Raw genomic sequence first — 25,117 nt, forward strand, 5'->3', positions numbered from 1 at the left:
CCTGATATGACAAGGGAAGCCTATTTGACAGATGATTTGCCTTCAAGTAAGAACATACCCAAACTCGAGGCAAACTATATTGAAATATAAAGATGAACTTATAAGATAAACCAAGTAATTTGAGGAACTTGGACCCTCCCCTCTTGAGATCACTCGAGCTCTAAATCACAAACCTGGACGACCACTTTATCCTAATAGCATTCCAGTCGATTGTATTGTATCAAGGCAAGAGGAAGGGATAGTACAAATTGGAAGTGTACAATCAGAGTTACAATGGACCACAATCAACTCGACAATCAACTCGATATTATAACGGCCCAAGTTCACAACTAACAAATATTGTTCGTTTTGGTCCGTTACATATCGCTGTTAGCCTCACAATTTTAAAACGTGTCTATTAGGAAGAGGTTTCCACACCTTTATAAGGAATGCTTCATTCTCCTCTCAAACTGACGTGGGATCTCACAATCCACCTCCCTTGGAGGCCCAGTGTTCTTGCTGGCACACTGACCGGCGTCTAGCTCTAGTACCATTTGTAGCTGGGTTGTAAGGAACTTGCTTGCTTGCCTGAGAGAGACCAGGAAGGACAGAGTCAGTAAAGAAGCTAGCTCCTTAACTTAAAGAATGTATTCCCAAATCCATCACTAACAGATATTGTCCACTTTGATCTATTACGTATCGCCGTCAGTTTCACAGTTTTAAAACCCATATGCTAGGGAGAGGTTTCCACACCCTTATAAGGAATGCTTCATTCCCCTCTCAATTTGACGTGGGATCTCACAATCCACCTCCCTTGGGGGCCACTGTTCTCGCTGGCACACCGCCCGGTGTCTGGCTCTAATACCATTTGTAACATCCCAAACCCACCACTAATAGATATTTGTCCGCTTTGACCCATTACGTATCGCCGTCAGTTGCACAGTTTTAAAACGCATATGCTAGGGAGAGGTTTCCACACCCTTATAAGGAATGCTTCATTCCCCTCTCAACTTGACGTGGGATCTCACAATCCACCTCCCTTGGGGGCCACTGTTCTCGCTGGCACACCGCCCGGTGTCTGGCTCTAATACCATTTGTAACATCCCAAACCCACCACTAACAGATATTGTCCGCTTTGACCCATTATGTATCACCGTCAGTTTCACAATTTTAAAACGCATATGCTAGGGAGAGATTTCCACACCCTTATAAGGAATGCTTCATTCCCCTCTCAATTCGACGTGGGATCTCACAATCCACCTCCCTTGGGGGCCACTGTTCTCGCTGGCACACCGCCCGGTGTCTGGCTCTAATACCATTTGTAACATCCCAAACCCACCACTAATAGATATTTGTCCGCTTTGACCCATTACGTATCGCCGTCAGTTGCACAGTTTTAAAACGCATATGCTAGGGAGAGGTTTCCACACCCTTATAAGGAATGCTTCATTCCCCTCTCAACTTGACGTGGGATCTCACAATCCACCTCCCTTGGGGGCCACTGTTCTCGCTGGCACACCGCCCGGTGTCTGGCTCTAGTACCATTTGTAACATCCCAAATCCACCACTAACAGATATTGTCTACTTTGATCTATTACGTATCGCCGTCAGTTTCACAGTTTTAAAACGCACATGCTAGGGAGAGGTTTCCACGCCCTCATAAGGAATGCTTTATTCCCTCTCCAACCAATGTAGAATCTCACAAAACCGCTCAGTGACCATTGTATCTAAACCTCCTAAGCATATGGTGGAATATTCACCTATCCACACTTACATCTGCAGAAGCTGGAGATAATACCTCATCTGTGAACATGCCCATTTCCACTAGCACATTTAAACTTGTTATCATCTAGGTCCTGCTGAAAAGGTAGAGCCAAAATCGACAGTGTTTGACCTCTAAATTTACAAGTGCGTGGAAACATCTACCAAACATATGCGTTTTAAAATTTTGAGGGAAAATCTAGAAGAGAAAGCTCAAAGATGACAACATATCTACTAGCGGTGGACTCACCGTTGCCGTCAGCCCGTTGTCACGGTCATGCCTGTCCAGGGCCTGTTGCCCATGGCCGCATGCCCATGACAAGCCAAACCCTTGTCATGTCTTTTCATTCTAGTGTTTTTCCCTTTGTAATTCTAGAGCGTATGACACCTCAAGAAAATCATGTCTAGGCCTGCCAGAACTAAAATGGCCCAGAATGTACTATAGGGGGATATGACTAGTCGTCAACTTCTCCCTACCCAAGGTTATATATGCTAAGCCGTTGTTATCTTTCTCTTGCTTGCTTATATAACGTCTCTTTCTAAAATCTCTCTTTCAAAAATCTCTCTCTCTCCTCGTTTTCTAAAACCTTCTTTTAAAACCGAGGCTAGAGGCTCGACCGTACGTCGCTTGGCCGTAGGCGACGCAAGAACAAATTGGCTTAACTCACTTGTCGCTGGAAAGTGAGTGCCGCACAATCGCTAGTCCGCTGCCTTCGAAAGTGCGATTGTGTCAAGTGGTATCAGAGCTTTGTTAGCTCCGTAACGTCATACAGACCGAAATCATGTCGACGACAAAGTCGACACCCAAAGCACAAGCCGATCGGCTTACGCTAATAGAGGAGGAAATGCTGTTCCTCAAAGAAGTCCCTGACACCCTCCGTTTCTTGGAAACACGGGTGACCGAACTGAGTGAGAAAGTCGTCCAAGTCGACGCAATGGGCAACCGCCTAGATGGGTTGCCAATCGCAGAACTGCTGTTTCGAGTGACCTCGCTCGAAGAAAGAGTTGCTCCTACGAGCAGCCCAAAACCGTCTGATAGTCCGGATAGCTCTGTCGCACACAAAGAGGGACGTGGCGAAGAGTTCGACATACTACAAAACACAATGATGAGTTTGTTCAATGGATTGGCTGATGAATTCAGATCAACAGTCGACGACCTCCAAGAAAGGATGTCCGCCATGAGCACTCGAATTGAAGTTACCATGAAAGCCGTGGAAGGTGTCACGGCTGGACAAACTAGTACAGGATCCAACAAACTAAGGTTCCCAGACCCTAGAGCCTTCAAAGGGAATCGGGACGCCAAAGAGTTGGAGAACTTCATCTTCGACGTCGAACAGTACTTCAAAGCCACAACGGCTTGTACCGACGACAAGAAGGTGACTGTAGCTGCGATGTATCTCGTAGACGACGCCAAACTGTGGTGGCGTACGAAGGTGCAAGACATCGAGGATGGATTGTGCACCATTGACTCATGGGAGGACCTCAAGAGAGAGTTGAGGGAACAATTCCTCCCCGAAAACGCAGGACACATAGCAATGGAGAAAATAGTAGCCCTGAAACACACTGGAAACATACGGGACTACGTCAGACAATTCTCAACCCTGATGCTGGATATCAGGGGTACAGCAGAGAAGGACAAGGTGTTCTTCTTTATAAATGGTCTACAACCGTGGGCCAAAACAAAGATACATGAGAACAGGGTCCAAACCCTAGCTGCCGCAATGGCCTGCGCCGAGAGACTCGTGGACTGTGGGAACGAAGCAGGATCCCAAAGAAGAGCGACGCCAGCCCCAAACAATGGGGGCAAACCATACCGACCACCAGGCCATCGAAATGGAAGCCCCAACAGATCGAATGGATGGACAGATAGACCTCCTCAGAACAATCAAGCGGGGACATCTCGAGGGCCTTACCACCAAAAGAACCACCCGACGACGCCTTTGCAATGCATGCTATGTAAAGGCCCCCACAAGGTATCCTACTGTCCTCATCGGGCCTCTCTCACTGCACTCCAAGTGTCCATCCAAGAGAGCAATGAGGCAAGGGTCGAGACTTTGCTAGACAAGAAAGAAGATCACGACAACCCCCGAATGGGCGCACTCAAATTCTTGTCAGCCCTCCAACGGAAAGTCGAACCGAAGGAGATAATAGAGAAAGGGCTTATGTTCGTAGATGCCACCATAAACTCTCGACTGAGCAAGAGCACTCTGATAGACTCTGGAGCAACCCACAACTTCATTGCTGATCAAGAAGCCAGAAGATTGGGACTCACCATAGGAAAAGACCCGGGGAAAATGAAAGCTGTCAACTCCGAGGCCTTGCCTATTGTGGGAGTTTCCAAAGGAGTCCCCTTCAAAATAGGGGATTGGACTGGAGAGCTAGACCTTGTCGTGGTTCGCATGGACGACTTCGATGTGGTACTTGGGATGGAGTTCCTCCTAGAACACAAAGTCATCCCAATGCCATTGGCAAAATGCTTGGTGATCACCGACCGTAACCCCACAGTAATACCTGCAAGCATCAAGCAACCAGGTAATCTTCGGATGATCTCGGCCATACAGCTGAAAAGGGGACTCGCACGAGAGGAACCTACCTTCATGGCCATACCACTGATAGAAGAGGCAACCACCGAAGAGACTGTCCCAGAGGAAATCAAGGATGTATTAGACAGCTATACCGACATAATGCCAGAGAGTCTACCACAAACACTACCACCTCGTCGAGGCATTGACCACGAAATCGAACTCCTCCCCGGGGTTAAGCCGCCCGCAAAGAATGCATACCGGATGGCTCCACCCGAGCTAGCCGAATTGAGGAAACAACTAGACGAGTTGCTGAAGGCGGGATTCATTCGCCCGGCAAAGGCCCCTTATGGAGCCCCCGTACTATTCCAGAAGAAGAAGGATGGGACGTTGCGTCTGTGCATAGACTATAGAGCCTTAAACAAGGTGACAGTACGCAACAAATATCCTCTGCCGATAATATCTGACTTGTTCGACCAACTTCACGGGGCCAAGTACTTCACGAAATTGGACTTACGATCGGGATATTATCAAGTACGTATTGCCGAAGGGGACGAACCCAAGACGACGTGCGTAACAAGATATGGGGCCTTCGAATTCCTAGTAATGCCCTTTGGCTTGACAAACGCCCCAGCTACGTTCTGCACGTTGATGAACCAGGTTTTCTACGAATACCTGGATCAGTTCGTCATAGTATACCTCGACGACATTGTTGTTTACAGCACAACCCTCGAGGAACACAAAGTGCACTTGAAGTTAGTGTTTGACAAGCTCCGGCAGAACCAGCTGTATGTGAAGAAGGAGAAATGTGCATTCGCACAAACATGCATCCACTTCCTTGGACATGTCGTCAGATGTGGACAAATCAGTATGGATAGCGACAAGATAAAAGCTATCCAAGAATGGAAGGTTCCTACTTCCGTATCTGAGTTGAGGTCCTTCTTAGGACTAGCCAACTACTATAGGCGGTTCGTCGAAGGGTTTTCACGACGAGCCGCCCCATTGACAGAGCTGTTGAAGAAAGACCACCCTTGGTCGTGGTCGAATGATTGTCAAATGGCCTTTGAAAATCTGAAAACAACCATGACGAGGGGTCCTGTCCTCGGGTTGGTTGACGTCACAAAGCCATTTGAAGTGGAAACCGATGCTTCCGACTTTGCTCTCGGTGGGGTCCTTATTCAAGAAGGCCACCCCATCGCTTACGAAAGTCGAAAGCTCAACGATGCCGAACGAAGATACACTGTCTCCGAGAAAGAAATGCTGGCTGTAGTCCATTGCCTTCGAGTCTGGAGACAGTACCTCTTAGGATCGCAGTTCGTAGTGAAGACGGATAACAGCGCCACTTGCCACTTCTTTGATCAACCAAAATTAACAGCAAAACAAGCCCGGTGGCAGGAGTCGTTGGCTGAATTCGACTTCAAGTTCGAACACAAAGCGGGAAAGAGTAATCAAGCAGCCGACGCGCTGAGTCGGAAGGGCGAACATGCGGCCCTGTGCATGTTAGCCCATATTCATTCAAGTAAGATCGATGGATCGATGCGCGACATCATCAAGGAACATTTACACAAAGACCCATCGGCCAAAGCCGTTGTCGAACTAGCTAAGGCTGGAAAGACACGGCAGTTTTGGGTTGAGGGGGACCTCCTGATAACCAAAGGAAACAGATTGTACGTCCCAAGAACGGGAGAACTGAGGAAGAAGCTCATTCAAGAATGTCACGACACCTTATGGGCCGGACACCCGGGATGGCAAAGAACATACGCCCTAATAAAGAAGGGGTACTTCTGGCCAAACATGCGAGACGACATCATGCAATACACCAAGACGTGCCTCATCTGCCAACAGGATAAGGTCGAGAAAGCCAAAGTCTCTGGACTCTTGGAACCTCTACCTGTGCCAACACGACCCTGGGAAAGTGTATCTCTGGACTTCATAACACACCTCCCAAAAGTCGGGGAATATGACGCCATCTTGGTTATTGTGGACCGGTTCTCAAAATATGCGACGTTCATCCCCACTCCCAAATTATGTTCGGCGGAACTCACAGCCCAACTGTTTTTCAAACACGTTGTAAAGTTATGGGGCATTCCGTCGAGCATCATCAGTGACAGGGATGGCAGATTCATTGGGACATTCTGGACTGAGTTATTCGCTTTCTTGGGAACAACCTTGAACATCTCCTCGAGTTATCACCCTCAAACCGATGGACAGACAGAACGGTTCAACTGCTTGCTCGAAGAGTACTTACGTCACTTCGTCGACGCTCGCCAAAAGAACTGGATACAATTGTTAGATGTCGCCCAATTTTGCTTCAATTGTCAAACAAGCTCGTCTACAGGGAAGAGTCCCTTTGAAATTGTAAGTGGACGACAACCGGCCTTACCCCATATTATTGATCATCCTTATGCAGGAAAAAACCCTCAAGCTCACAACTTTACAAGAGAATGGAAGCAGACGACAGATATAGCCCGAGCATATTTAGAGAAGGCTTCCAAACATATGAAGAAATGGGCGGACAAGAAGCGTCGCCCCCTTCATTTCCGTGCAGGAGATCAAGTCCTTATCAAGCTGAGACCAGAACAGATCAGATTTCGTAGCCGAAAGGACCAGAGATTAGTTCGTAAATATGAAGGCCCGGTTGAAGTTCTTAAAAAGATTGGGGCTACCTCCTACCGAGTTGCACTCCCCGCATGGATGAAAATTCACCCCGTCATTCATGTGAGCAACTTGAAGCCCTATCACCCTGATCCAGACGACGACCATCGAAATACAACCACAAGACCGAGCATCGATCTGAAACAAAAAGAAACAAAGGAAGTGGAAGAGATCCTAGCCGACAGGGTTAGGAAGATAGGAAGACCTGTACGGACGATTCGTGAATTCCTTGTCAAATGGAAGAATCTCCCTACAGAGGAAACAAGCTGGGAACGCGCCGAAGATCTGAACTCCGCCGCCACCCACATCGCAAGGTATGAAAGTAGTCGGTTGACGGGGACGTCAACCAATTAGGTGGGGGACGATGTCACGGTCATGCCTGTCCAGGGCCTGTTGCCCATGGCCGCATGCCCATGACAAGCCAAACCCTTGTCATGTCTTTTCATTCTAGTGTTTTTCCCTTTGTAATTCTAGAGCGTATGACACCTCAAGAAAATCATGTCTAGGCCTGCCAGAACTAAAATGGCCCAGAATGTACTATAGGGGGATATGACTAGTCGTCAACTTCTCCCTACCCAAGGTTATATATGCTAAGCCGTTGTTATCTTTCTCTTGCTTGCTTATATAACGTCTCTTTCTAAAAATCTCTCTTTCAAAAATCTCGCTCTCTCCTCGTTTTCTAAAACCTTCTTTTAAAACCGAGGCTAGAGGCTCGACCGTACGTCGCTTGGCCGTAGGCGACGCAAGAACAAATTGGCTTAACTCACTTGTCGCTGGAAAGTGAGTGCCGCACAATCGCTAGTCCGCTGCCTTCGAAAGTGCGATTGTGTCACCCGTTACGTATCGACATCTCCCTAGCATACACGTTTTAAAATCGTGAGATTGACGACGATACGTCACAGGCCAAAGCGGATAATATCGGCTAGTGGTGGACTTGGATGGTAACAAATGCCAATGCTGCTCAAAACACCTTCAACAGTCAGGGCTCACAAGTAGAGACAAGCAAATTCAATCACAGTCTATCTATTCGTACAGTCTCAGTTACAGTAATGGATGAAGACGAACCAGCCCTGAGGTAGGCCTCAAGAACGATCGGCAAACAGATCGATGTAAGAAAAACGAATATTCAAATATCAAGCCTAAGACAGAAGACGAACCAAACTAAAGCGCCAAAGATATTTCTCAGCATTGTACGATCCGACCATTATCGCGATACATTGTGTTCTACTAGTTCAAAATCATAGGTTAGAATAACTTGCCTCGAAAGCCGCCGGAGTCTTCTTTGGCTATCGTCTGGAATCCGATCCAATCAATAATCAACCAACAAATTTGCAGCCATGATATGGTAAAGCCAATAGCCTCCAGAGCCGAGAGGCTGTTCTTGAAACTGTGCGGTCCATTTCAATCAATCGACGCACCAAATCTGCCGTACATAGCTATTTATAATTAAATTTTATGTAAGAAATAGTGAATTTATATGCTATTTAAGTGGTTGTTACTTACGTTATTTTTTAATTATATTCTTAAAACTCTCCATTTTCACTTTAATCACCTTGTTTAGGCTACACGAATTCGAGTTGACTGAATCGTGAGTAGCTCAAATGGCTCCATGATCTATCTTCTCCCTCGTTTCTATGCGACGCTGCTTTGATTTCATATTTGTTGGCAATGTTTCATCGATCATATGGAGTGCACTCTGTTCATATAAAATATTAATAAACCGTATCTCTGCTCTGCCATGGACACCTCGAGAGCTTGAAACTTGCAGGCTTTTGGTCTTTTCAACGCTTTAATAAAGTATATCAAAATCTCGTCCACTTCTTCTTCTAAGCCTTCTTCCACCGCACAAATGGCTGCTTGAATTCTCATTTCCTCCAGGTTTGCCATTTTCTCCTACTCGTTGGATCTATTCGATGATACTCTTTTGAATTTACTGCAATTTGATTTCATCTGATCTGTTTATCGCGACATTCCTCTTGATTTTCAAGCTAAATTTTAGGGTTTTGTTTCGTTATGTGAAAATCTTGGGGCTTAGATATTATTTCCTGATTGTTCTGCATTTGGTGAAGAATCGACAAAAAAACAAGAAGTTTTGGGCAGTTTTTGTATTCTTTTCTTTTTCCCACCTAAACCCTAAAAAAAAACTCTTCTTTTCATGCGGCGTTTTCAAATTTCAAACCCTCAAAAAACATTTAATTATTCATGCCCCTCTCTCCTTCTTTCACGGCCAAACTGGGAGGGAAGTTAACTTGAAATTTACCAAAATGCACCTCTATGGCAAGGAATTTACAGGTGGGGGGAAGGGCTATTTCTGGCACTTTACATCCTCCATATCTGTCGCTCTCTTGTAGGCCCTTAACACCATTACAGAGAGGGCCTGAGTATTAAAGAAGTGTGCTTGAAACCTGACTGAACTATTTACTTTCTCCAATCTTGCCTGTTCTTCAGAGTTCTTTGTTCTTTTTTGGTTGTGATATCAAAGTTTATTTCCACCATTTTTCTGACCCTCTTGGTTCCTCTATGAACACGATCTGTTGCAGACTTGCTTGTCTTGTGATATCTATAATCAAATCCATTGTGTTGACATCTTTTTTTCCAGAAAGGAAGTGATGCAGACTTCAAAACCCAGGTAAGTTCAAATCATCTTTCTGATTGTTCTTTTTTTTTTGTTCTTCTCAAAAGGGTTCTTACATGTTTCTTGGTTGTTTCTGGAAATGGGTGTTACTGTTTGAAGTTGAATGTACGTTTGATCCAATTATAGGAGGTTGGAGTTAATGGTAGTTGTTTTTCATTAGTTTATTTGAACTTGTTTCATTAACTTTCTTTTGATGATTTCTAGCATTTCGTTCTTTTTGTTTGTTTGAAGATGCTGCTCAATGTTGTACTTGTACCTAACACTAGTTACCCCGAAGCCCTTCCACTATCCAGCAGGAAGTAAAAGACGATTCGTTGTCAATTTTGATCGTCTAAAAATTGCATTTAAACATTCGAGGGTACGAAACATTCTTATAAGAACGTAGAAACTTCTCCCCATAAACCTGTTTTAAAACCTTGAGAGGAGGTCTAGAAGGGAAAGCCCAAAGAGGACAGTATATGCTAGTGGTGGGATTGAGCGGTTACAAATGGTATTAGAGCCAAACACTGGGCAGTGTGTCAGCGAGGATGCTGGCCGGCCCCCAAGGGGAGTGGATTGTGAGATCCCACGTCGGTTGGAGAAGGGAACGAAACATTCAGTGTGGAAACCTCCTCCTAGCAGATGTGTTTTAAAATTTTGAGGGGAAGCCCAAAAGGGAAAGAAACCCAAAGGGTACAATATCTGTTAGCGGTGGGCTTGAGTTGTTACAAATGGTATCAGAGCCAGACACTGGGCAGTGTATCGGCGAGGATGCTGGTCTCCAAGGGGTGAGAGGGGAACAAAACATTCCTTACAAGGGTGTGAAAACCTCTCCATAGCAAACACGTTTTAAAACCAGAAAGGGAAAGTCCAAAGAAGACAATGAGACAATCATTCAAGAATCTTAATTCTATAACAATCTCAATATATGTTCATTACTAACATCTTCTAACACACTATTTTCCACCACCATTCCGTAACAGTGTATCGGCCTAATATCGGGTTTTTATAGTCTCATCTAGCTGCCTGCTACAAAAAAAATGGTTGTCTTAACAGCATGTGATAGGAAAAAGCAGTGCTAAAACTTTTACTCCAACCTGAGCCTGTTTGATATATTTTGATTCCAGAAGTTCATTGGAGGCACCCAAAAAGGTCTCTTTGAAGGCTGCTCGTCAAGTTAAGCCCACAGCAGTGAAGTGTGACTACTCATCTTCTTCCAATCAAACAGGAAAGATATCCAAAGAGAGAAGCACTAAAATCGTTGGCAGGTCACCCAGGACTCCACTGTCAGAGGTACCCGATTTAATGAAATTTAAATGGTTTGGTTGAGTATAATATCAATCTCTTGTTGTGCAAATGATGATTCTTTATGTTTTCATTGATGTCTCTCCTTGATGTTGTTCCTGTGCATGTATGGATAAATTTGATTGGATTGACGTAATCCGACCATTATTTAACCACCCAAACAAAAGCTTCCTAAACTGTTCTGTTTGAATCTAGCTCTGTTCCAATAACAGCTCAAATAATATGATCTTCATTGAATTATGTACTCTTTTGTGGATAAATAAAGGTCAATACTATCAACTTGGTTATTATTGTGAGATCTCACATTTGTTGGCGAGGGGAACGAAACATTCTTTATAAGGGTGTGGAAACCTCTCCCTAACATACGTGTTTTAGAAACCTTGAGGGGAATCTTGAAAGGGAAAGCCCAAAGAGGACAATATCTGCTAGTGTTGGGTTTGGGCTGTTACAAATGGTATTAGGCTAGACACCGGGCAGTATGCCAGTGAGGACAGTGAGCCCTAAAGGGGGGTGGACACTGAGTGGTGCCAAGGAGGATGTTGGGTCCTGAATGGAGAGCATTCTTTATAAGGGTGTGGAAGTCTCTCCCTAGCAGATGCGTTTTAAAAACCTTGAGGAAAAGCCCAAAGAGGACAATATCTGCTAGCAGTGGGTTTGGGCTGTTACAAATGGTATTAGTCCAGATGTCGGGCAGTGTGCCAGTGAGGATGTTGAGCCCTGAAGGGGGGTGGATTGTGAGATCCCACATCGGTTGGAGAGAAGAACAAAGCATTCTTTATAAGGGTGTGGAAACCTCTCCTTAGTAGTAGCGTTTTAAAAACTTTTTAGGGAAGCCTGAAAGGGAAAGTCCAAAGAGGGACAATATTTGCTAGCGGTGGGCGTGGGCGGTAGCAAATAATTAGTTTTGTCGATCGGAGTTTTATGACTTGTTAAAAAGTTGCAGTAATGTAATGTCTGATCTGTTTTCTCCCTTGTTCAGAAGAAGTGCCAAACTAGAATATCCGAGTTGGAAGCTCAGATTTCTATCCTTCAGAAGGATCTTAAAAAGGCAAAGGCGCAACTACATTCGTGCAAGTCACGGAAGGACCGAGTCCGAGTAGATGCCGAGGTGTCCAGCGCACCATCAAATGCGAAGGAGCATCGGCCATCTTCTTCCAAGCGAGCACAAGAAGATGATCAATCTCTGCACTCTACATCTGAGGTCACCGAGAAGTCGGAACCTGTCGACTCGGTCGCCTCAGCCATGGTAAACATAATGCAGCATCTTAAGATCAAACTTCAGGTAGTTGATGAATCCAAAACTTTTCAGATGAACCATGTGGGATCTGTAAATGAGAAGCACAGTAAATTGAAGAACTTACTGTCAGAAACTCTCTCCCTTATGGCAAGCATGAAAAACCAACTCCAAGATTGTGAAGTATCTGAAACTCAGGTCCAAGCACTTATAAGTGAAACCATGGCTCAAGTGGAAACCGCTAAAGAAATGGCGGAGTTGCTTGGATCCGATTCTACGAAAGCCTTTCAAGATTGGAATTCAGTTACTTCGGAGTTGGACGAGTCTCGGGAATACGTAAACTCACTCGAAACGCTTGTTTGTAAACTCGAACCCGCCCTTGCAAATGCTAGCAGAAAAGACTTGGAAATACCAGAAGATGAGACAAGGGAGTCAGAACAGCTTGAAGCAGAAATTTGCTCTCTGCAGTCAGAGGTCGAGCAGTTGAAATCCGCTCGAGAGGCTGTCGAGGCAGAGTACGAGGGGGAACAACGTCAACGTACGCTTGAACCAAGATCTGTCACAGAAGCTAAACATGTGAAGTCTGATACAAACTTAAGAGAGATTGAACTCAAGAACGAGTTAGAGAAATCAAGAGTTGAAATAGACGAATTCAAGGCGAAGTTACTCGAGAGGGAAACTGAATTAAGGAGCATCACGGAAGAGAATTTGGAGCTGAGTTGTAAGCTCGAGAAGAGCGTATCGAGCCACAGAGTGTACGAACTAGAGAAAGAGCTGGAGGATTTGAAGAACTGCATTGCAGATTTAAAGACTAATCTCTTAGACAAAGAGACAGAATTCCAAAGCATATCAGAGGAGAATGAAATGCTGATATCTGAAATCAGTAAAAGGGACACAATCAAGACGAATGTTAAGGACGAAACGACAACCGAACTAGCTACATTGTCATCGACAACAATAGATAGAGGCGCCCAAGCTAAACTCGGAATCCTCGCAGAAGAAGCTGATCGAAGCACGAGCAGGAGATCCATAGGAGTGGCCGAACTCGAAGCAGCACAAGCAGCCAATGCAGAAATGGAAATGGAACTAAGAACGCTGAAAGTGCAGTCGGAGCAATGGAGGAAGGCGGCGGAGGCAGCTGCAGCCATGATTTCGGCTGGAAGCAACGGGGTATCGGTAGGCAGAACGGGATCTATGGACAGCAACTACAACGGCATTACCGGTAAGATCGGTCCGCTATATTCGGTAGATTCAGATGATGATTTACTGAGAAAGAAAAATGGGAATGTACTGAGAAAGATAGGGGTACTTTGGAAGAAACCGCAGAAATAGAAATGAGGATTGATTGTAGTTGTCATGTTTTTACCACGGCCATTTTGAATTCAGAATGCTATTATTAATAACTTATATGGTAGCAGTTAATGCACTCTCTTAACTCTTTCCATTCACCTGAAATTTGCTAGCTTTCCTTTTCTTTTCATGAACAGTTCGGTAATCTTTTAAGTACAGGAGAGTGTCACAACTTGACTGAGAGAAAGTAGGTTGTGACTCCTACACATCAATATAGACAAGGGGCGGCCTTCAAGTGTCATGATACGACCAAGGAGAAGAAAGTAGGTTGTGACCTCACACATCAAGACAGATAAGGAGCAGCCCTCAAGTAGTGCCTATCCAGCCACGTGAGGACCAAGATTGAGAAGTGTCATGATGCGACCGAGGAGGAAAAAGTAGGTTGTGACCTCATACATCAAGACAGATAAGGAGCAGCCCTCAAGTAGGCGCCTATCCAGCCACGTGAGGACCAAGATTGAGAAGTGTCATGATGCGACCGAAGAGGAGAAAGTAGGTTGTGACCCCACACATCAAGATGGATAAGGGGCAACCCTCAAATGGCGCATATCCAGCCACGTGAAGACCAAGATTGAGAAGTGTCATGATGAGACCAAGGAGGAAAAAGTAGGTTGTGACCCCACACATCAAGGCAGATAAGGAGCAACCCTCAAGTGGTGCCTATCCAACCACGTGAGGACCAAGATTGAGAAGTGTCATGATGCGACTGAAGAGGAGAAAGTAGGTTGACCCCACACATCAAGACAGATAATGGGCAACCCTCAAGTAGCGCCTATTGAGCCACGTGAGACCCAAGATTGAAAAGTGTCATGATGAGACCGAGGAGGAGAAAGTAGGTTGTGACCCTACACATCAAGACAGGCAAGGGGCAACCCTCAAGTGATGTGTATCCAGCCACGTGAGAGCCAAGATTGAGAAGTGTCATGATATGACTAAGGAGGACGGTGCATCATCTCACACACCAAAAATGTACATTGAAGTTAAGATGAGGCATATACAAAGTTCAAGAGAATGAGACGAGATACTGTTTTATACAGTAACTTATACAGTAACTTGACAAGTTTAATCAAGAATTAGGTTTTAATTTCAACCCGTTATTGTACTAAAAGAACCCTAGCCGTAATTTCGCTAGTTTTGGCAACCATAGGCATTGGACTGTCCAATTTTATGAACCGGTGCCAGTGGTTTGGTCATCGACTCAGTCATGTTCATGAGCCAATGTTCACCTCAACTTGAACGAGCAGGCCCATAACTCCTCTCCTCCCCCTCCTCCTCCTTCATCTTCTATTCTTACTCGACATTCGAACGCCGTCGATTTCACTGTTTCACCGCCGGCGAAATGAGGCCGAGATGGAAAGGGAAGGCTTCAGAAGCCAGAGCTCTAGCAGATCCCATGTCGAAGATTGTACTTCAGCTTCAATCTCTTCTGACACAGTCGGACGCGCAAGGATTATTATCTGGTTGTAGTATACTTTATCAAGCCGATGAAGAACAAACCGATCTTCTTAATCGCGCTTGTTTCGGCCGAACAATTATTACCGCCGAGAAGGATAAGCAATGGTTTCAATTCGGAATGGAGGAGGCTTTTTACTTGTCCTATCATTTGAATTGCCTCAAAATTGTCGATGGACAAGATCGTGAAAAGAATGTTCAAGAGCTGTGGCAGGATATGAAGTCGCAAAAGGCTACATTCCCTGAGTTTTACATGGCTTATCAACATCTTCGAATGAAGAATTGGATTGTGAGACCTGGATCTCAATATGGCGTTGATTTTGTGGCTTATCGTCACCATCCGGCTCTCGTCCACTCTGAATTTGCTGTTCTTGTGTTGTCCGAAGGAGAAGGCAGCAATGAAAATGTGCGATTAAGAGTTTGGTCTGATTTTTTATGCACAATTCGGCTTTGTGGAAGCGTTGCAAAAACGCTGCTAGTTCTTAGCGTCAATGATAATGGAAGCGGTTCTGTTTCTCCTTCTTGTTTGGACAATTACTCCATTGAAGAGCGCACAGTTACAAGATGGAGTCCAGAACAGTGCCGCGAAAATCCTGAAAAAGTGTGAAACATACCAAGTAAGATATAATTTACGCTCTTCTTTTGTTTTTTGGATAATCTCTGAGTGTTCTTCATTACAATGAAAATCAACTATCTAGAGCTTCGTAACAGGTCTAGTTTCAGATGGATTTTGAAGATGATATAATGTCATAATCATGTTCTTCCAATTACTTAGGAATTGCTAGAAAATACACATATTGTTCAGGAATTAACATGAGATCCTAGAAGTGACTACCAACAGATTATTGCTATACTCAAAAGTTTACTCTAGGTAGGATCTCTTTGATCTTTTATTTATATTCTTAACATTTGAGTAAGTATCTAGCTCGATTGTGAGTACTCCTTCTGTACTATCCTTTCTTGGAGAGTTCATCTTTTGTTGATAGCTAGGTTTTCTTTGATTCCCCCATTGGAATTGATGAACAAACAATAGACTGATTGAGGCAACATTATTGTCTGAGACATGTTCCTCTAGCTCTTCTTGGATCACCTCTACGAGACTTGTTTGGTATCCATAGTAGATCCCACATAGGTTGGAGAGGAAAACGTAGCATTGCTTATAAGAGTGTGAAAACCTCTCACTAGTAGATGTGTTTTAAAATCGTGAGATTAACGGTGATACGTAACGGGTTAAAGCGGACAATATTTACTAGCGGTGGACTTGGGCCGTTACATTTGGTATTTGACTAACTATTAGTTTAAAATATCTCATTATATAGACAGAGCATCTTCATTTGTTACTCTCCTCATTGGAGAATCTGCAATCTTTCCTCATTTTTCAAGCCTTCTCTCGGTTGAGCCTCTTGGAGTGCTTGCTGTGCTAGGGGTTGTATTCCCTAGAAGCCTCCAAATATTCCCCGTGGTTGGGAAAAGACTTTCTAAATCTTGTTCATATTTGATGCTAGATTTCTAGATTTAGTTGTTGCTTCTACGCTCTGGAGAGACCTCTCTCAGAATGTATCGACAAAGTTAGAGGAGCTATTGACTATCCAGATTTTGATTCGTCACTCTATATGTGACGTCCAAGTAAATGAGAGGTACATGAATGAATCAAGACTATATCTTAACGAAAGTGCACCTTCCTTTTTTTGATGGCTCAATCTTTGAATTTTCTTAAGAAGCATAACTTAACATGTTCAAATGATTTATGTTGATTTTTATGAATTAATCACTAAGTAAACAAGGTCTCGAATTTTTTTCAAAACGTGAACCTCTCCAACAAGGTATGTTTTGCAATTCCATTGCCTCTAATTCCTATCTCGACTTCAACTTAGTTTAATTAGTAGCGGGTTTTCCACTAAATTTAGAGATTTTTCCCTTTATCATGATTCACACTCGGGGAAAAGGAATTCGAAAAAGACAACGAAAAAAGTTGTCTCATCTCTCATCCATAAGCTTATTGTGCCGATGTTTGCCCTTTAGAGAAACACGAAGGGGCTGCAAGGTGACCTAAAAAAATCCCAGCTAGTTCGTGCTGACACTTTTCATTTAAAATTCATTATAACGAGTAGGTTTCGGAGCTTTTGGCAGTGAGTCGAAAGTTATAGTGAGAAGCCCTCTTCTACTATTTTCACTATGAGTTGCCAAAAAAAACAGTGTTAAAGTAGCGCTCGAGATCTAGGAGTGTAGGCTGTACAAGTTGATATCTCGATAATCTTGAATAATCTTCTAGTCAAATTTAGGGAAAAATCAATTTCTTCCGTTATTAAAAAAAATAAAAAGATTAAATTGATAATAACATATAACATGGGAAACTAATTTTATTTATTAATTTGCAATTTACAACAAGAAATTCTCAAAAAAAGAAAAAAGAAAATTAACAAGGCGATGCCGACGTGGCAAATTAGTTGTATTTCAGCGAGGATTGGCTTAGCGAAGAACCTCAGTATAAAAGCTACGCACCAAGCCTAGGGTTTCTCATTCACAGACGGTGCGGCGGCCTCATCAAACCAGCATCGTCTCTACCGGCGTCGGAACTTCACTACCTTACTTGAAGATCCTCTTCTCTCACTCACCATGGGGTATGTCCTCCTTCCATCCTATTTTGGTGTTCCCGAATTGTTTATCGAGATGAATGTTCTAGGGAAAGAAATAGACAATTTAGTCGAGATTTGCTTGGCTTTACTGGACCATATCCATTTAGAAGATCGAAAAGTAGAAGTTACTCTGTTGACGGGAGTCGCCGATTTATTTCCTTATTGTTTCGTTACTATCGTTCTACATGTTGGAAGAACAGTAGTTGTATCTGGCTTAAGGTTGTAGGATACGACTGTGCGCCTAATTTTAATGTGAACAAGTTGGTGGCTATGATTCTAGCTTAATTTAACGAATTTTTACTCCATTTTGAACAATCGATGTCGATTCTTTACCACTGGAAAGGTTGGCGTTGCTTAGTACAAGCATTCTTGATGGTATGAACATCGTTATGACTTCGATTAAACTGCTAAATGTTTTATTAGTTAATAGCCTTAAATCTAGAGGCAAAATTGACGAGGCTTTCAGGGAACTGGGAAAATGGTCTTTGATCTGTTGAAATCTGCAGCTGAATTCTCTTTGTTAAAGTAGTAGTAACATCTTACAGGAAAACACGTGGAATGGGAGCGGGACGCAAGCTGAAGTCCCACCGTAGAAGACAAAGGTGGGCTGACAAAGCGTACAAGAAATCCCATCTTGGAAATGAATGGAAGAAACCATTTGCCGGATCTTCCCATGCCAAAGGCATTGTTCTAGAAAAGATGTAAGATGATTTTATTGCTGCTGTTCTTTTCTGAGGCGATTAGCAAAATCCCATTTAATAAATAGTTTTCTGGTGCAATGTGCAGTGGTATTGAGGCTAAGCAGCCTAACTCTGCTATCAGAAAGTGTGCTAGAGTTCAGCTTATTAAGAACGGGAAGAAGATTGCGGCGTTTGTTCCGAACGATGGTTGCTTAAATTACATTGAAGAGAATGTAAGTATTCGAGGGAAGCTTGGGATTTTCGTTACTATTATCCTCTATTTTACTTAATATTTATTGGCATGAACAGGACGAGGTTCTCATTGCTGGATTTGGTCGAAAAGGACACGCTGTCGGTGATATTCCCGGTGTCAGATTTAAGGTGGTGAAGGTTTCAGGTGTATCTCTTCTTGCTCTTTTCAAGGAAAAGAAGGAGAAGCCAAGGTCTTAAGCTAAGGTAGATTATGTCTCCATTTTCTTCTCTTCTTGCCAGAGACAACGAATCACGAGTTAAGTTAGATTATTGGGTCGGGTAATAGAAACTTTTGCACTGCAATTCTATTGTTGAGACTTGATTATCAAGCATGATTTTCTTTGCAATGAGAACAGCTTCTGTTATTGTGTTAATTTCAGGAAGTTTTGTCTTGGATTGATTCTTCTGTTGATTCTAGAGTGAATGTCTAGTCTAGCCTTTTCACGTCCATGAATCATGGGGCTTAATAACACTATCATATGCTGTCGATTCTTCTCTTATTTTCAGAGATATTATTGGGTCAGAGGATGATAATCCTACAAGAACATAATCAATCATGAATTGGCGCTTTCGTACATCCTTGATTGGATTGCTGGGGCAGTACTAACTTGGTCAGTCTTGTATTGCCCTTGTCTTTCCTGAACCACAGCTATAATATGGTTGGTAGTGAAGGGCTTGGTTCTAGGGTTCGTCTTAAATGCAACTCCTCGCTTGCTTGGAATCCAAGCTGGTTCAACCACACACGCCGCTTGCGCATGCATGTTCAACTGTCTACGACACATCCAACTTGCCTCAACACTAGACTAAGTCATTTGGCCCAACCTTGTCTCTGCGCGGGGCCAAGGTCTCTCAATACGTCGCATCTCATCTTGTAATCTTGTCATCTTGATCCCCGTTGATAGGGTCCATATGTCTTGACGCCATCTCGAGTCTCGGGATGTCGTCAGTCATTATAACTCGTTCGGTCATGCCATCGAGAATGGGCCCGCGTGTCGTTCATCTCATCGGGACTTCTCGTACACATCTATCCATCCGTTCTATCAAGGTATTGGCCCTCTTGTGCCCATGCCGTGTCATTTACAGATACCGTGCCGGATAATGGGTGTATGTAGCAACCTCCAACACGCAGGCTGGGGCGCAACACTGGCACACCTGTGCCGCTCGATACTATCCTTGGAAAATCCATTTTAAAAGAAGTCGCCCGAAACATTCGTCTCGGCACACTCACATATACTGTGACACACGTATGTTCTACAAAGTAGCTCACTTAGACCACATGACCTAGGTACACTATAAACCAACAATTTTAAATTTATATTTAAAATTTTATTACTGGTCGACTATTGTAAATGGTTGGTGGTGTGGTCTTATTGTAGCGATGCCATCATTCATGGGGATAGTGTGGAGGTATTTTGGTCCTTTTTCATTTAGTCCAAAAGAAATATATATATATATATATATATATATATATTTCCAATGAGACCCAAAACAAATATTATAAAAATAATGATTGTTTTTTTTTTTTTCCAAAATCAAATCTATAAAGAGGAAAACTAGTAAGCCATAAACACAGATTATTTTATTAATTAATTAAAAATAATTAGATTTTTCTTTTCTATTATTAGAATCAATTATAATTTTACGTCATAATTATTTTTCATTTATTAATTAAAAAATAACCTCAAAGAAAGTGCTATTCAGGGTAAACGTACAAGAAATCTAGAAACTAAATAAAATATAAACTCAAAAAAGAGAAACTTTAAAATTTAAGAACTAAATGAAACTAAAAAATAATTTTCCTATAATTTTTTAAAAGTTATCCTGTCAAATTTTTTTAGTTTAAAAGTTTTTTTTTTTTCCTTGGTGCAAATTGATATGAAGCATTTTATGATGTCTTGCAAAAGAGCTCTTAAAAGTAGTTTTATAAATAAAAGTATTAAAGATATTTTTTTAAATAATTTTCAAATAAAATGTTCTAAACTTTATTCAAGTATTTCTTCAAAAATATTTTTTCCCCATAAATACATATTTATTTCTATGATTTAAAGTTAATTTCAAGTTGGTCTTCAAGATTATGTTCCCTTATTATATTAAAATTTTGACCAAGTAAAAAAGTAAAAATAAAAACCGAAGTTTTTATAGGTTAGTAAAAAATTGTTTAAGGACAATTTATAAAGTTAAATCAAATGATCATCTTAATTAGCTTGTAATTAGGGACATGAAATAATTAAAAGACTAAAATCTAAATTAAGAGATAATCATATATAAAAGTAAGATTTAAAAATTAAAAAATATAATATAATATAATATTCCTTTTTCTTATTTATATTTTTTCAATTTTTTTGTAACAATTATTTTTCTTTTATCTCTCATCAAATTACTTGGATTAAATAAAATTATAAACCAAATCACGGGACTAATAATTTTCTAATCCGTAATTAAGAATTATTATATAAAAAAAAACACACAACTAATCAGTAATTATTATAAACCTTAATCCGATTTAAATAAATAAATAAATAAATAAATAAAGGCGCGGAACCCGATACCCATAGACGGGCCTTTCAATTAGTTTTATCGTATTCAAACCTCGAAAACCTTGTCATCATATTAGCGGTAATATGGGCGGATAGACTCTGCGGATCCTTTATCGGTTCAATCTGAATAGGCAAACAGCCTCACTCGGAACTTGGAAGATTCCGTAATTTGTCGTGGAACAGGAGCAGCAGCAGTAGCAGCAGTAGCAGCAGCAGCCGCCTTTCTCCAATGGCTATGCCGCTTTCCGCCGAAGATCTCTGTAAGTCATTGTTATTGCACACTACATGTTTGACGAAATGCCCCATCGAAAATACATACAGTTTCAGGCACGCGTAATTTAATTTTCAAATCAAATCAAACTGTTGACTGTTCTCTCACGCCCAAATCTTCTCTATTTGATTTGTCTGCGAACTTGGAGAAAAATCTACCCTGAAATCGGTGCTTATTCTTGCTGAAATTCTAACCCGTTTGGATTGGAAAGAGACCCTGATTGTTCCTACCGACCCTTGTGAATTATTATAAAATAATTCTGCCACTAGGTGGGTTTTAATATTGGGGCTGGATTTTAGAGATTTTAGAGATATACTAGCAGTAATCATGGCAGAATATCTTGAAAACAACACTTATTAAAAATGCAAAGTTCTGTAGCAGCCACCCTTATTGTACTTACCCGGCGTTCAGACTACTGCCTAGATTATGAAATGTCATCTTCAGTTTGGATATGGTTTCAAGGAATTTTAATTATTGGTCTTTCTCTTCTTTTCTTTTGTGTTTAACTTCAATTTCCGTTGGGTTCTGTTGATTCTGTGCAAATTTATATTGTTGGAAGCTTGTAGTTGCTAGTTAAGCATATGTTTTGATATGTACAAACGAATGGTATTAGAGTCAATTGGATAATTTGAGAAGCTTAGAACAGCTTGAAATGACTCTGTTTTGTTGTTCTTTTAAACCATGTAAGTAATCCACGGGCCGCTTGAAACTGTATTAGTTGGAAAAGCATTAGAAAATTTATCATGATCTCGAAAAAATCACATTAGGATGAACAGATAAACAAGTGAAAGAAAAGAGCTTATCCAAGTTTAACTTTGCTTTCTCTAACCAGAACACTGAAATGACTAGATCAAAGGTTTGATAAGATCAAAATATTACAGGGAATTGAAGTACTTTGTTTAGTTATATGTCAAAACAAATCCACCCGAGGCCTTACATTAGAGGGCTGTTGAGAAGCCCATGCCAAGATGAAGCTATTCCATTTCCATTGAAATTCCAGCCATCTCTTCCAGAATCAAGATCACCCATGTAATTCCCATCTCCATTACTGTTGAACTGCCATGGAAATCCCCACAAAACCATATTTTGATCTCCATTGCCAACCATCTCTTGCTTCATTGCTGTGGATGCAACAGCGCTGCTGTTATAATTTTCAAAATTAGGGAACCCACCATTTTCAACCTCCCCAGAGTACAAATTTTGAAAGTTGTGGCTATCAAAAAGACCCATCTGTTGCCTATTAGATTGATGTTGGAGATTAGCAAATGCCAGACTTAGATCAGTGGACTCAAAGGCTAAGGATGCCGGAAGATGGGTATCATTGAGCATTAAACGGCTAGAATTAGCAGCTTGATCGTGGGGTCTCTTAGAAGAAGGAGATGAAGAACGTGAAGTAGAAGGTGAAGGTCTTTTGTTCTTCCTGCAGCCACCACCCACAGGAACATTTCTAAGAGTGCCCCCTTTGGTCCAATACCTTCTGCAGGACTTGCAAAAGTACCTAGGCTGGGAGAGGCTGTAGTTATTATAGTAGCAGAACTTAGTGTTGGTTGAATCACACCTTGGGCAACGCAGAGCTTGCTCTGGCTGTGGCCTCATTGGCTTTCTGTTCTCTTGCTGTACTTTTGGACATGATATGGCTAGCATGTTCTCCAGTGGTTGTGGTTGAGTTTGAGTTTCCTGAAAGTGAAAGTAAACACATTTAGAGTTTAGAAAGGGACATGTAGAGAATGGTAATGAAAGATGAGGAGAAGCTATGTCTCATATGCTTACTTGGTGTTGTCCACTTGCATGATCCATTCAAGTAACCAGCAGAATGAATGAAGTTTGAAGACAGAGACCTTTGTCTTTGCTAGAGAGAGAGAGAGAGAGAGAGAGAGAGAGGTTTGTTGAGGATGGAGTAAGGCAGGGAGATATATAGAGGTATGGAAGGAACAGGGAACACCCCCAATACAGGGAGAGAGGGAGAGGGAGAGAGAGAGGGGCAAGGGGCAGGCAACCTGATCTCATCATTACTGTCTCGATATCAGTATCTGGTCTGGAAACGGTTTGAAATGAGGCGAAAGGCACAGGAACCCAGAATTCTTTAGATGGGGGGGGGNGAGTGGCGTGGAATGCAACTATTTAGTGGACCCTATACGGCTCCATTAATCACCGGCAATCCATCGCCAAAACCTCTGCGACCCTCAACTGGTCCATTAGCCACCAAACCCCAGTGCCTGTGCCTCCCTTGTCCTTTTCCCACCCCCATTAAAATATTTTAAAAAATCAACCCACAAAGATTACATATAATATCATATAAGAATGTCTCCATTATTATATTATATATCCATTCCTAGGAAGAATTCTCTCTCTCTCTCTCTCTCACAGAATATACAACTTTTATATTCCCCTAGCAATAAGAATATCAGTACCATTGTTGTTTTAAGATCTTAGTGGTTTTTTTATATAGTTTTTTTTATCAAAATTATTGTGCATTAATTAGTTTACATTATATTTTTATATATATTTTAAGGGTTGTAATACCGGGAGGCCTATTGCTAGTAAGTATTGTCAATTTTGGTATGTTATGTATTGACGTTAACTTAATAAACAAGTTTCCATACACTTTTAAGAAATGTTTTGTTCTCATCTCCAACTAACGTGGATCTCACAATTTACCTCTCTTTAGAGCCAACATTCTCGTTTCCACACCTTTATAAGTAATGTTTAACCTCGTTTCCACACCCTTATAAGTAATGTTTCGTTCTCTTCTCAAACTAAGGTGGGATCTCACAATCCACCCCCTTATAGGCCAGTATCCTCGTTTCCACACTTTTATAAGAAATTTTTCGTTCTTCTCTTCAACCAATATAGGATCTCACTATCAATCCCTGTAGGGGTTGGCGTCCTTACTGGCACACCACCCGGTGTCTAGTTCTGATACTATGTGTAACTATTGTCTGTATTTGTCCTATTACGTATCACCGTTAGCCTCACAGATTTAAAATGTGTCTATTAGAGAGAGATTTTCACACCCTTTTATAAAGAATATTTCATTACTTGAATCCGACTGTAATATTCCTATTTATTCAGTTCAATAGCTTTCTGGTTGGAATTGGCCAATTTGTTTGAGTTAGTTAATACATTAAAGTGCATAATTATAGGCGGTTTATATTTGATTTTCTTAATGCAAGCAAGGTTAATTAATGAGCATCAATACAATACCTAATTATATAGATTCCAACCACTTTTGTCCTCGAGTGAGAAAAGATAAGACAAACTTACACATTCTCGATGAATGTACTGTACTGATTCAACTAGCAAATAAAACTTAAATTAAAAAAATATATATATTTAAATTGTTAAAGCCAGACACGAAACACTATACCAACGAGTACGCTAAACATTAATTATAAATATATAAGCATTTCTAATAAAAATGTAAAAACTTCTCTTTCAAAACTATGAAACTCATCTCATAATGATATGAATTAAATTGAGGAATGAAAGGAAATTTATGATTGATGGTTTGGTTTGAATGATGAGTGATGAGTGATGAGTAGAGTTGAGGTAATAATGATGGGTTTTGGGCCATTGATTGACAATGACAGACGATCTTATCATCCTAATCCCTATGCTCCTTTTATATATATATATATATATATATCCATTTTTATACCTCAAATAATTATTTTTATTTTTCTCTTACCTATTTAATTCTTTTAAAATAAATAATTAGCTTTATATAGTGTTTTGGGCTAGCCAAATTTACAGCTGGATAATCGAGTTTATTTTATAAATTAAATTAAATTAAATTAAATACACAACATGTAATTATTAGTTTTGTAATTATTGGATGTACTTTTTAATCATACATCTAACGATTAGCG

The 25,117-nt window shown here is 41.6% G+C and overlaps 4 protein-coding genes across 5 annotated transcripts; 3 read left to right on the forward strand and 1 right to left on the reverse strand.

The window, feature by feature from the left end:
• Positions 1-8,494: 8,494 nt before the first annotated feature.
• On the forward strand, positions 8,495-13,518 carry LOC111776807 (interactor of constitutive active ROPs 3-like). Its single transcript, XM_023656184.1, has 4 exons — positions 8,495-8,795; positions 9,458-9,546; positions 10,659-10,824; positions 11,816-13,518. Exons 2-4 carry the CDS (start codon positions 9,527-9,529, stop codon positions 13,400-13,402), a joined length of 1,773 nt encoding a protein of 590 aa, XP_023511952.1. The 5' UTR covers positions 8,495-8,795; positions 9,458-9,526; the 3' UTR covers positions 13,403-13,518.
• A 963-nt stretch (positions 13,519-14,481) lies between these two features.
• LOC111776849 (tRNA-splicing endonuclease subunit Sen2-1-like) lies at positions 14,482-17,494 on the forward strand. 2 transcript variants are annotated; one of them, XM_023656240.1, is made up of 2 exons: positions 14,482-15,489; positions 17,331-17,494. In XM_023656240.1, exon 1 carries the CDS (start codon positions 14,760-14,762, stop codon positions 15,477-15,479), a length of 720 nt encoding a protein of 239 aa, XP_023512008.1. In that variant the 5' UTR covers positions 14,482-14,759; the 3' UTR covers positions 15,480-15,489; positions 17,331-17,494. The 2 variants fall into 2 exon arrangements, with proteins under 2 accessions (XP_023512008.1, XP_023512007.1); XM_023656239.1 differs by having other exon boundaries at positions 14,483-15,489; positions 17,320-17,494.
• Positions 17,366-18,832, forward strand: LOC111776859 (40S ribosomal protein S23-like). Its single transcript, XM_023656256.1, has 4 exons — positions 17,366-17,493; positions 18,054-18,209; positions 18,295-18,421; positions 18,498-18,832. Exons 1-4 carry the CDS (start codon positions 17,489-17,491, stop codon positions 18,636-18,638), a joined length of 429 nt encoding a protein of 142 aa, XP_023512024.1. The 5' UTR covers positions 17,366-17,488; the 3' UTR covers positions 18,639-18,832.
• A 3,130-nt stretch (positions 18,833-21,962) lies between these two features.
• On the reverse strand, positions 21,963-23,279 carry LOC111776842 (dof zinc finger protein DOF5.3-like). Its single transcript, XM_023656230.1, has 2 exons — positions 23,019-23,279; positions 21,963-22,925 (listed from the first exon to the last, which is right to left on the reverse strand). The coding sequence occupies exons 1-2, from the start codon at positions 23,043-23,045 to the stop codon at positions 22,182-22,184; spliced, it is 771 nt and encodes a 256-aa protein (XP_023511998.1). The 5' UTR covers positions 23,046-23,279; the 3' UTR covers positions 21,963-22,181.
• Between the last annotated feature and the right edge of the window lie 1,838 nt (positions 23,280-25,117).

The sequence above is a fragment of the Cucurbita pepo genome, chromosome LG16, assembly GCF_002806865.2.
Source record: "Cucurbita pepo subsp. pepo cultivar mu-cu-16 chromosome LG16, ASM280686v2, whole genome shotgun sequence".
NCBI lineage: Eukaryota > Viridiplantae > Streptophyta > Magnoliopsida > Cucurbitales > Cucurbitaceae > Cucurbita > Cucurbita pepo.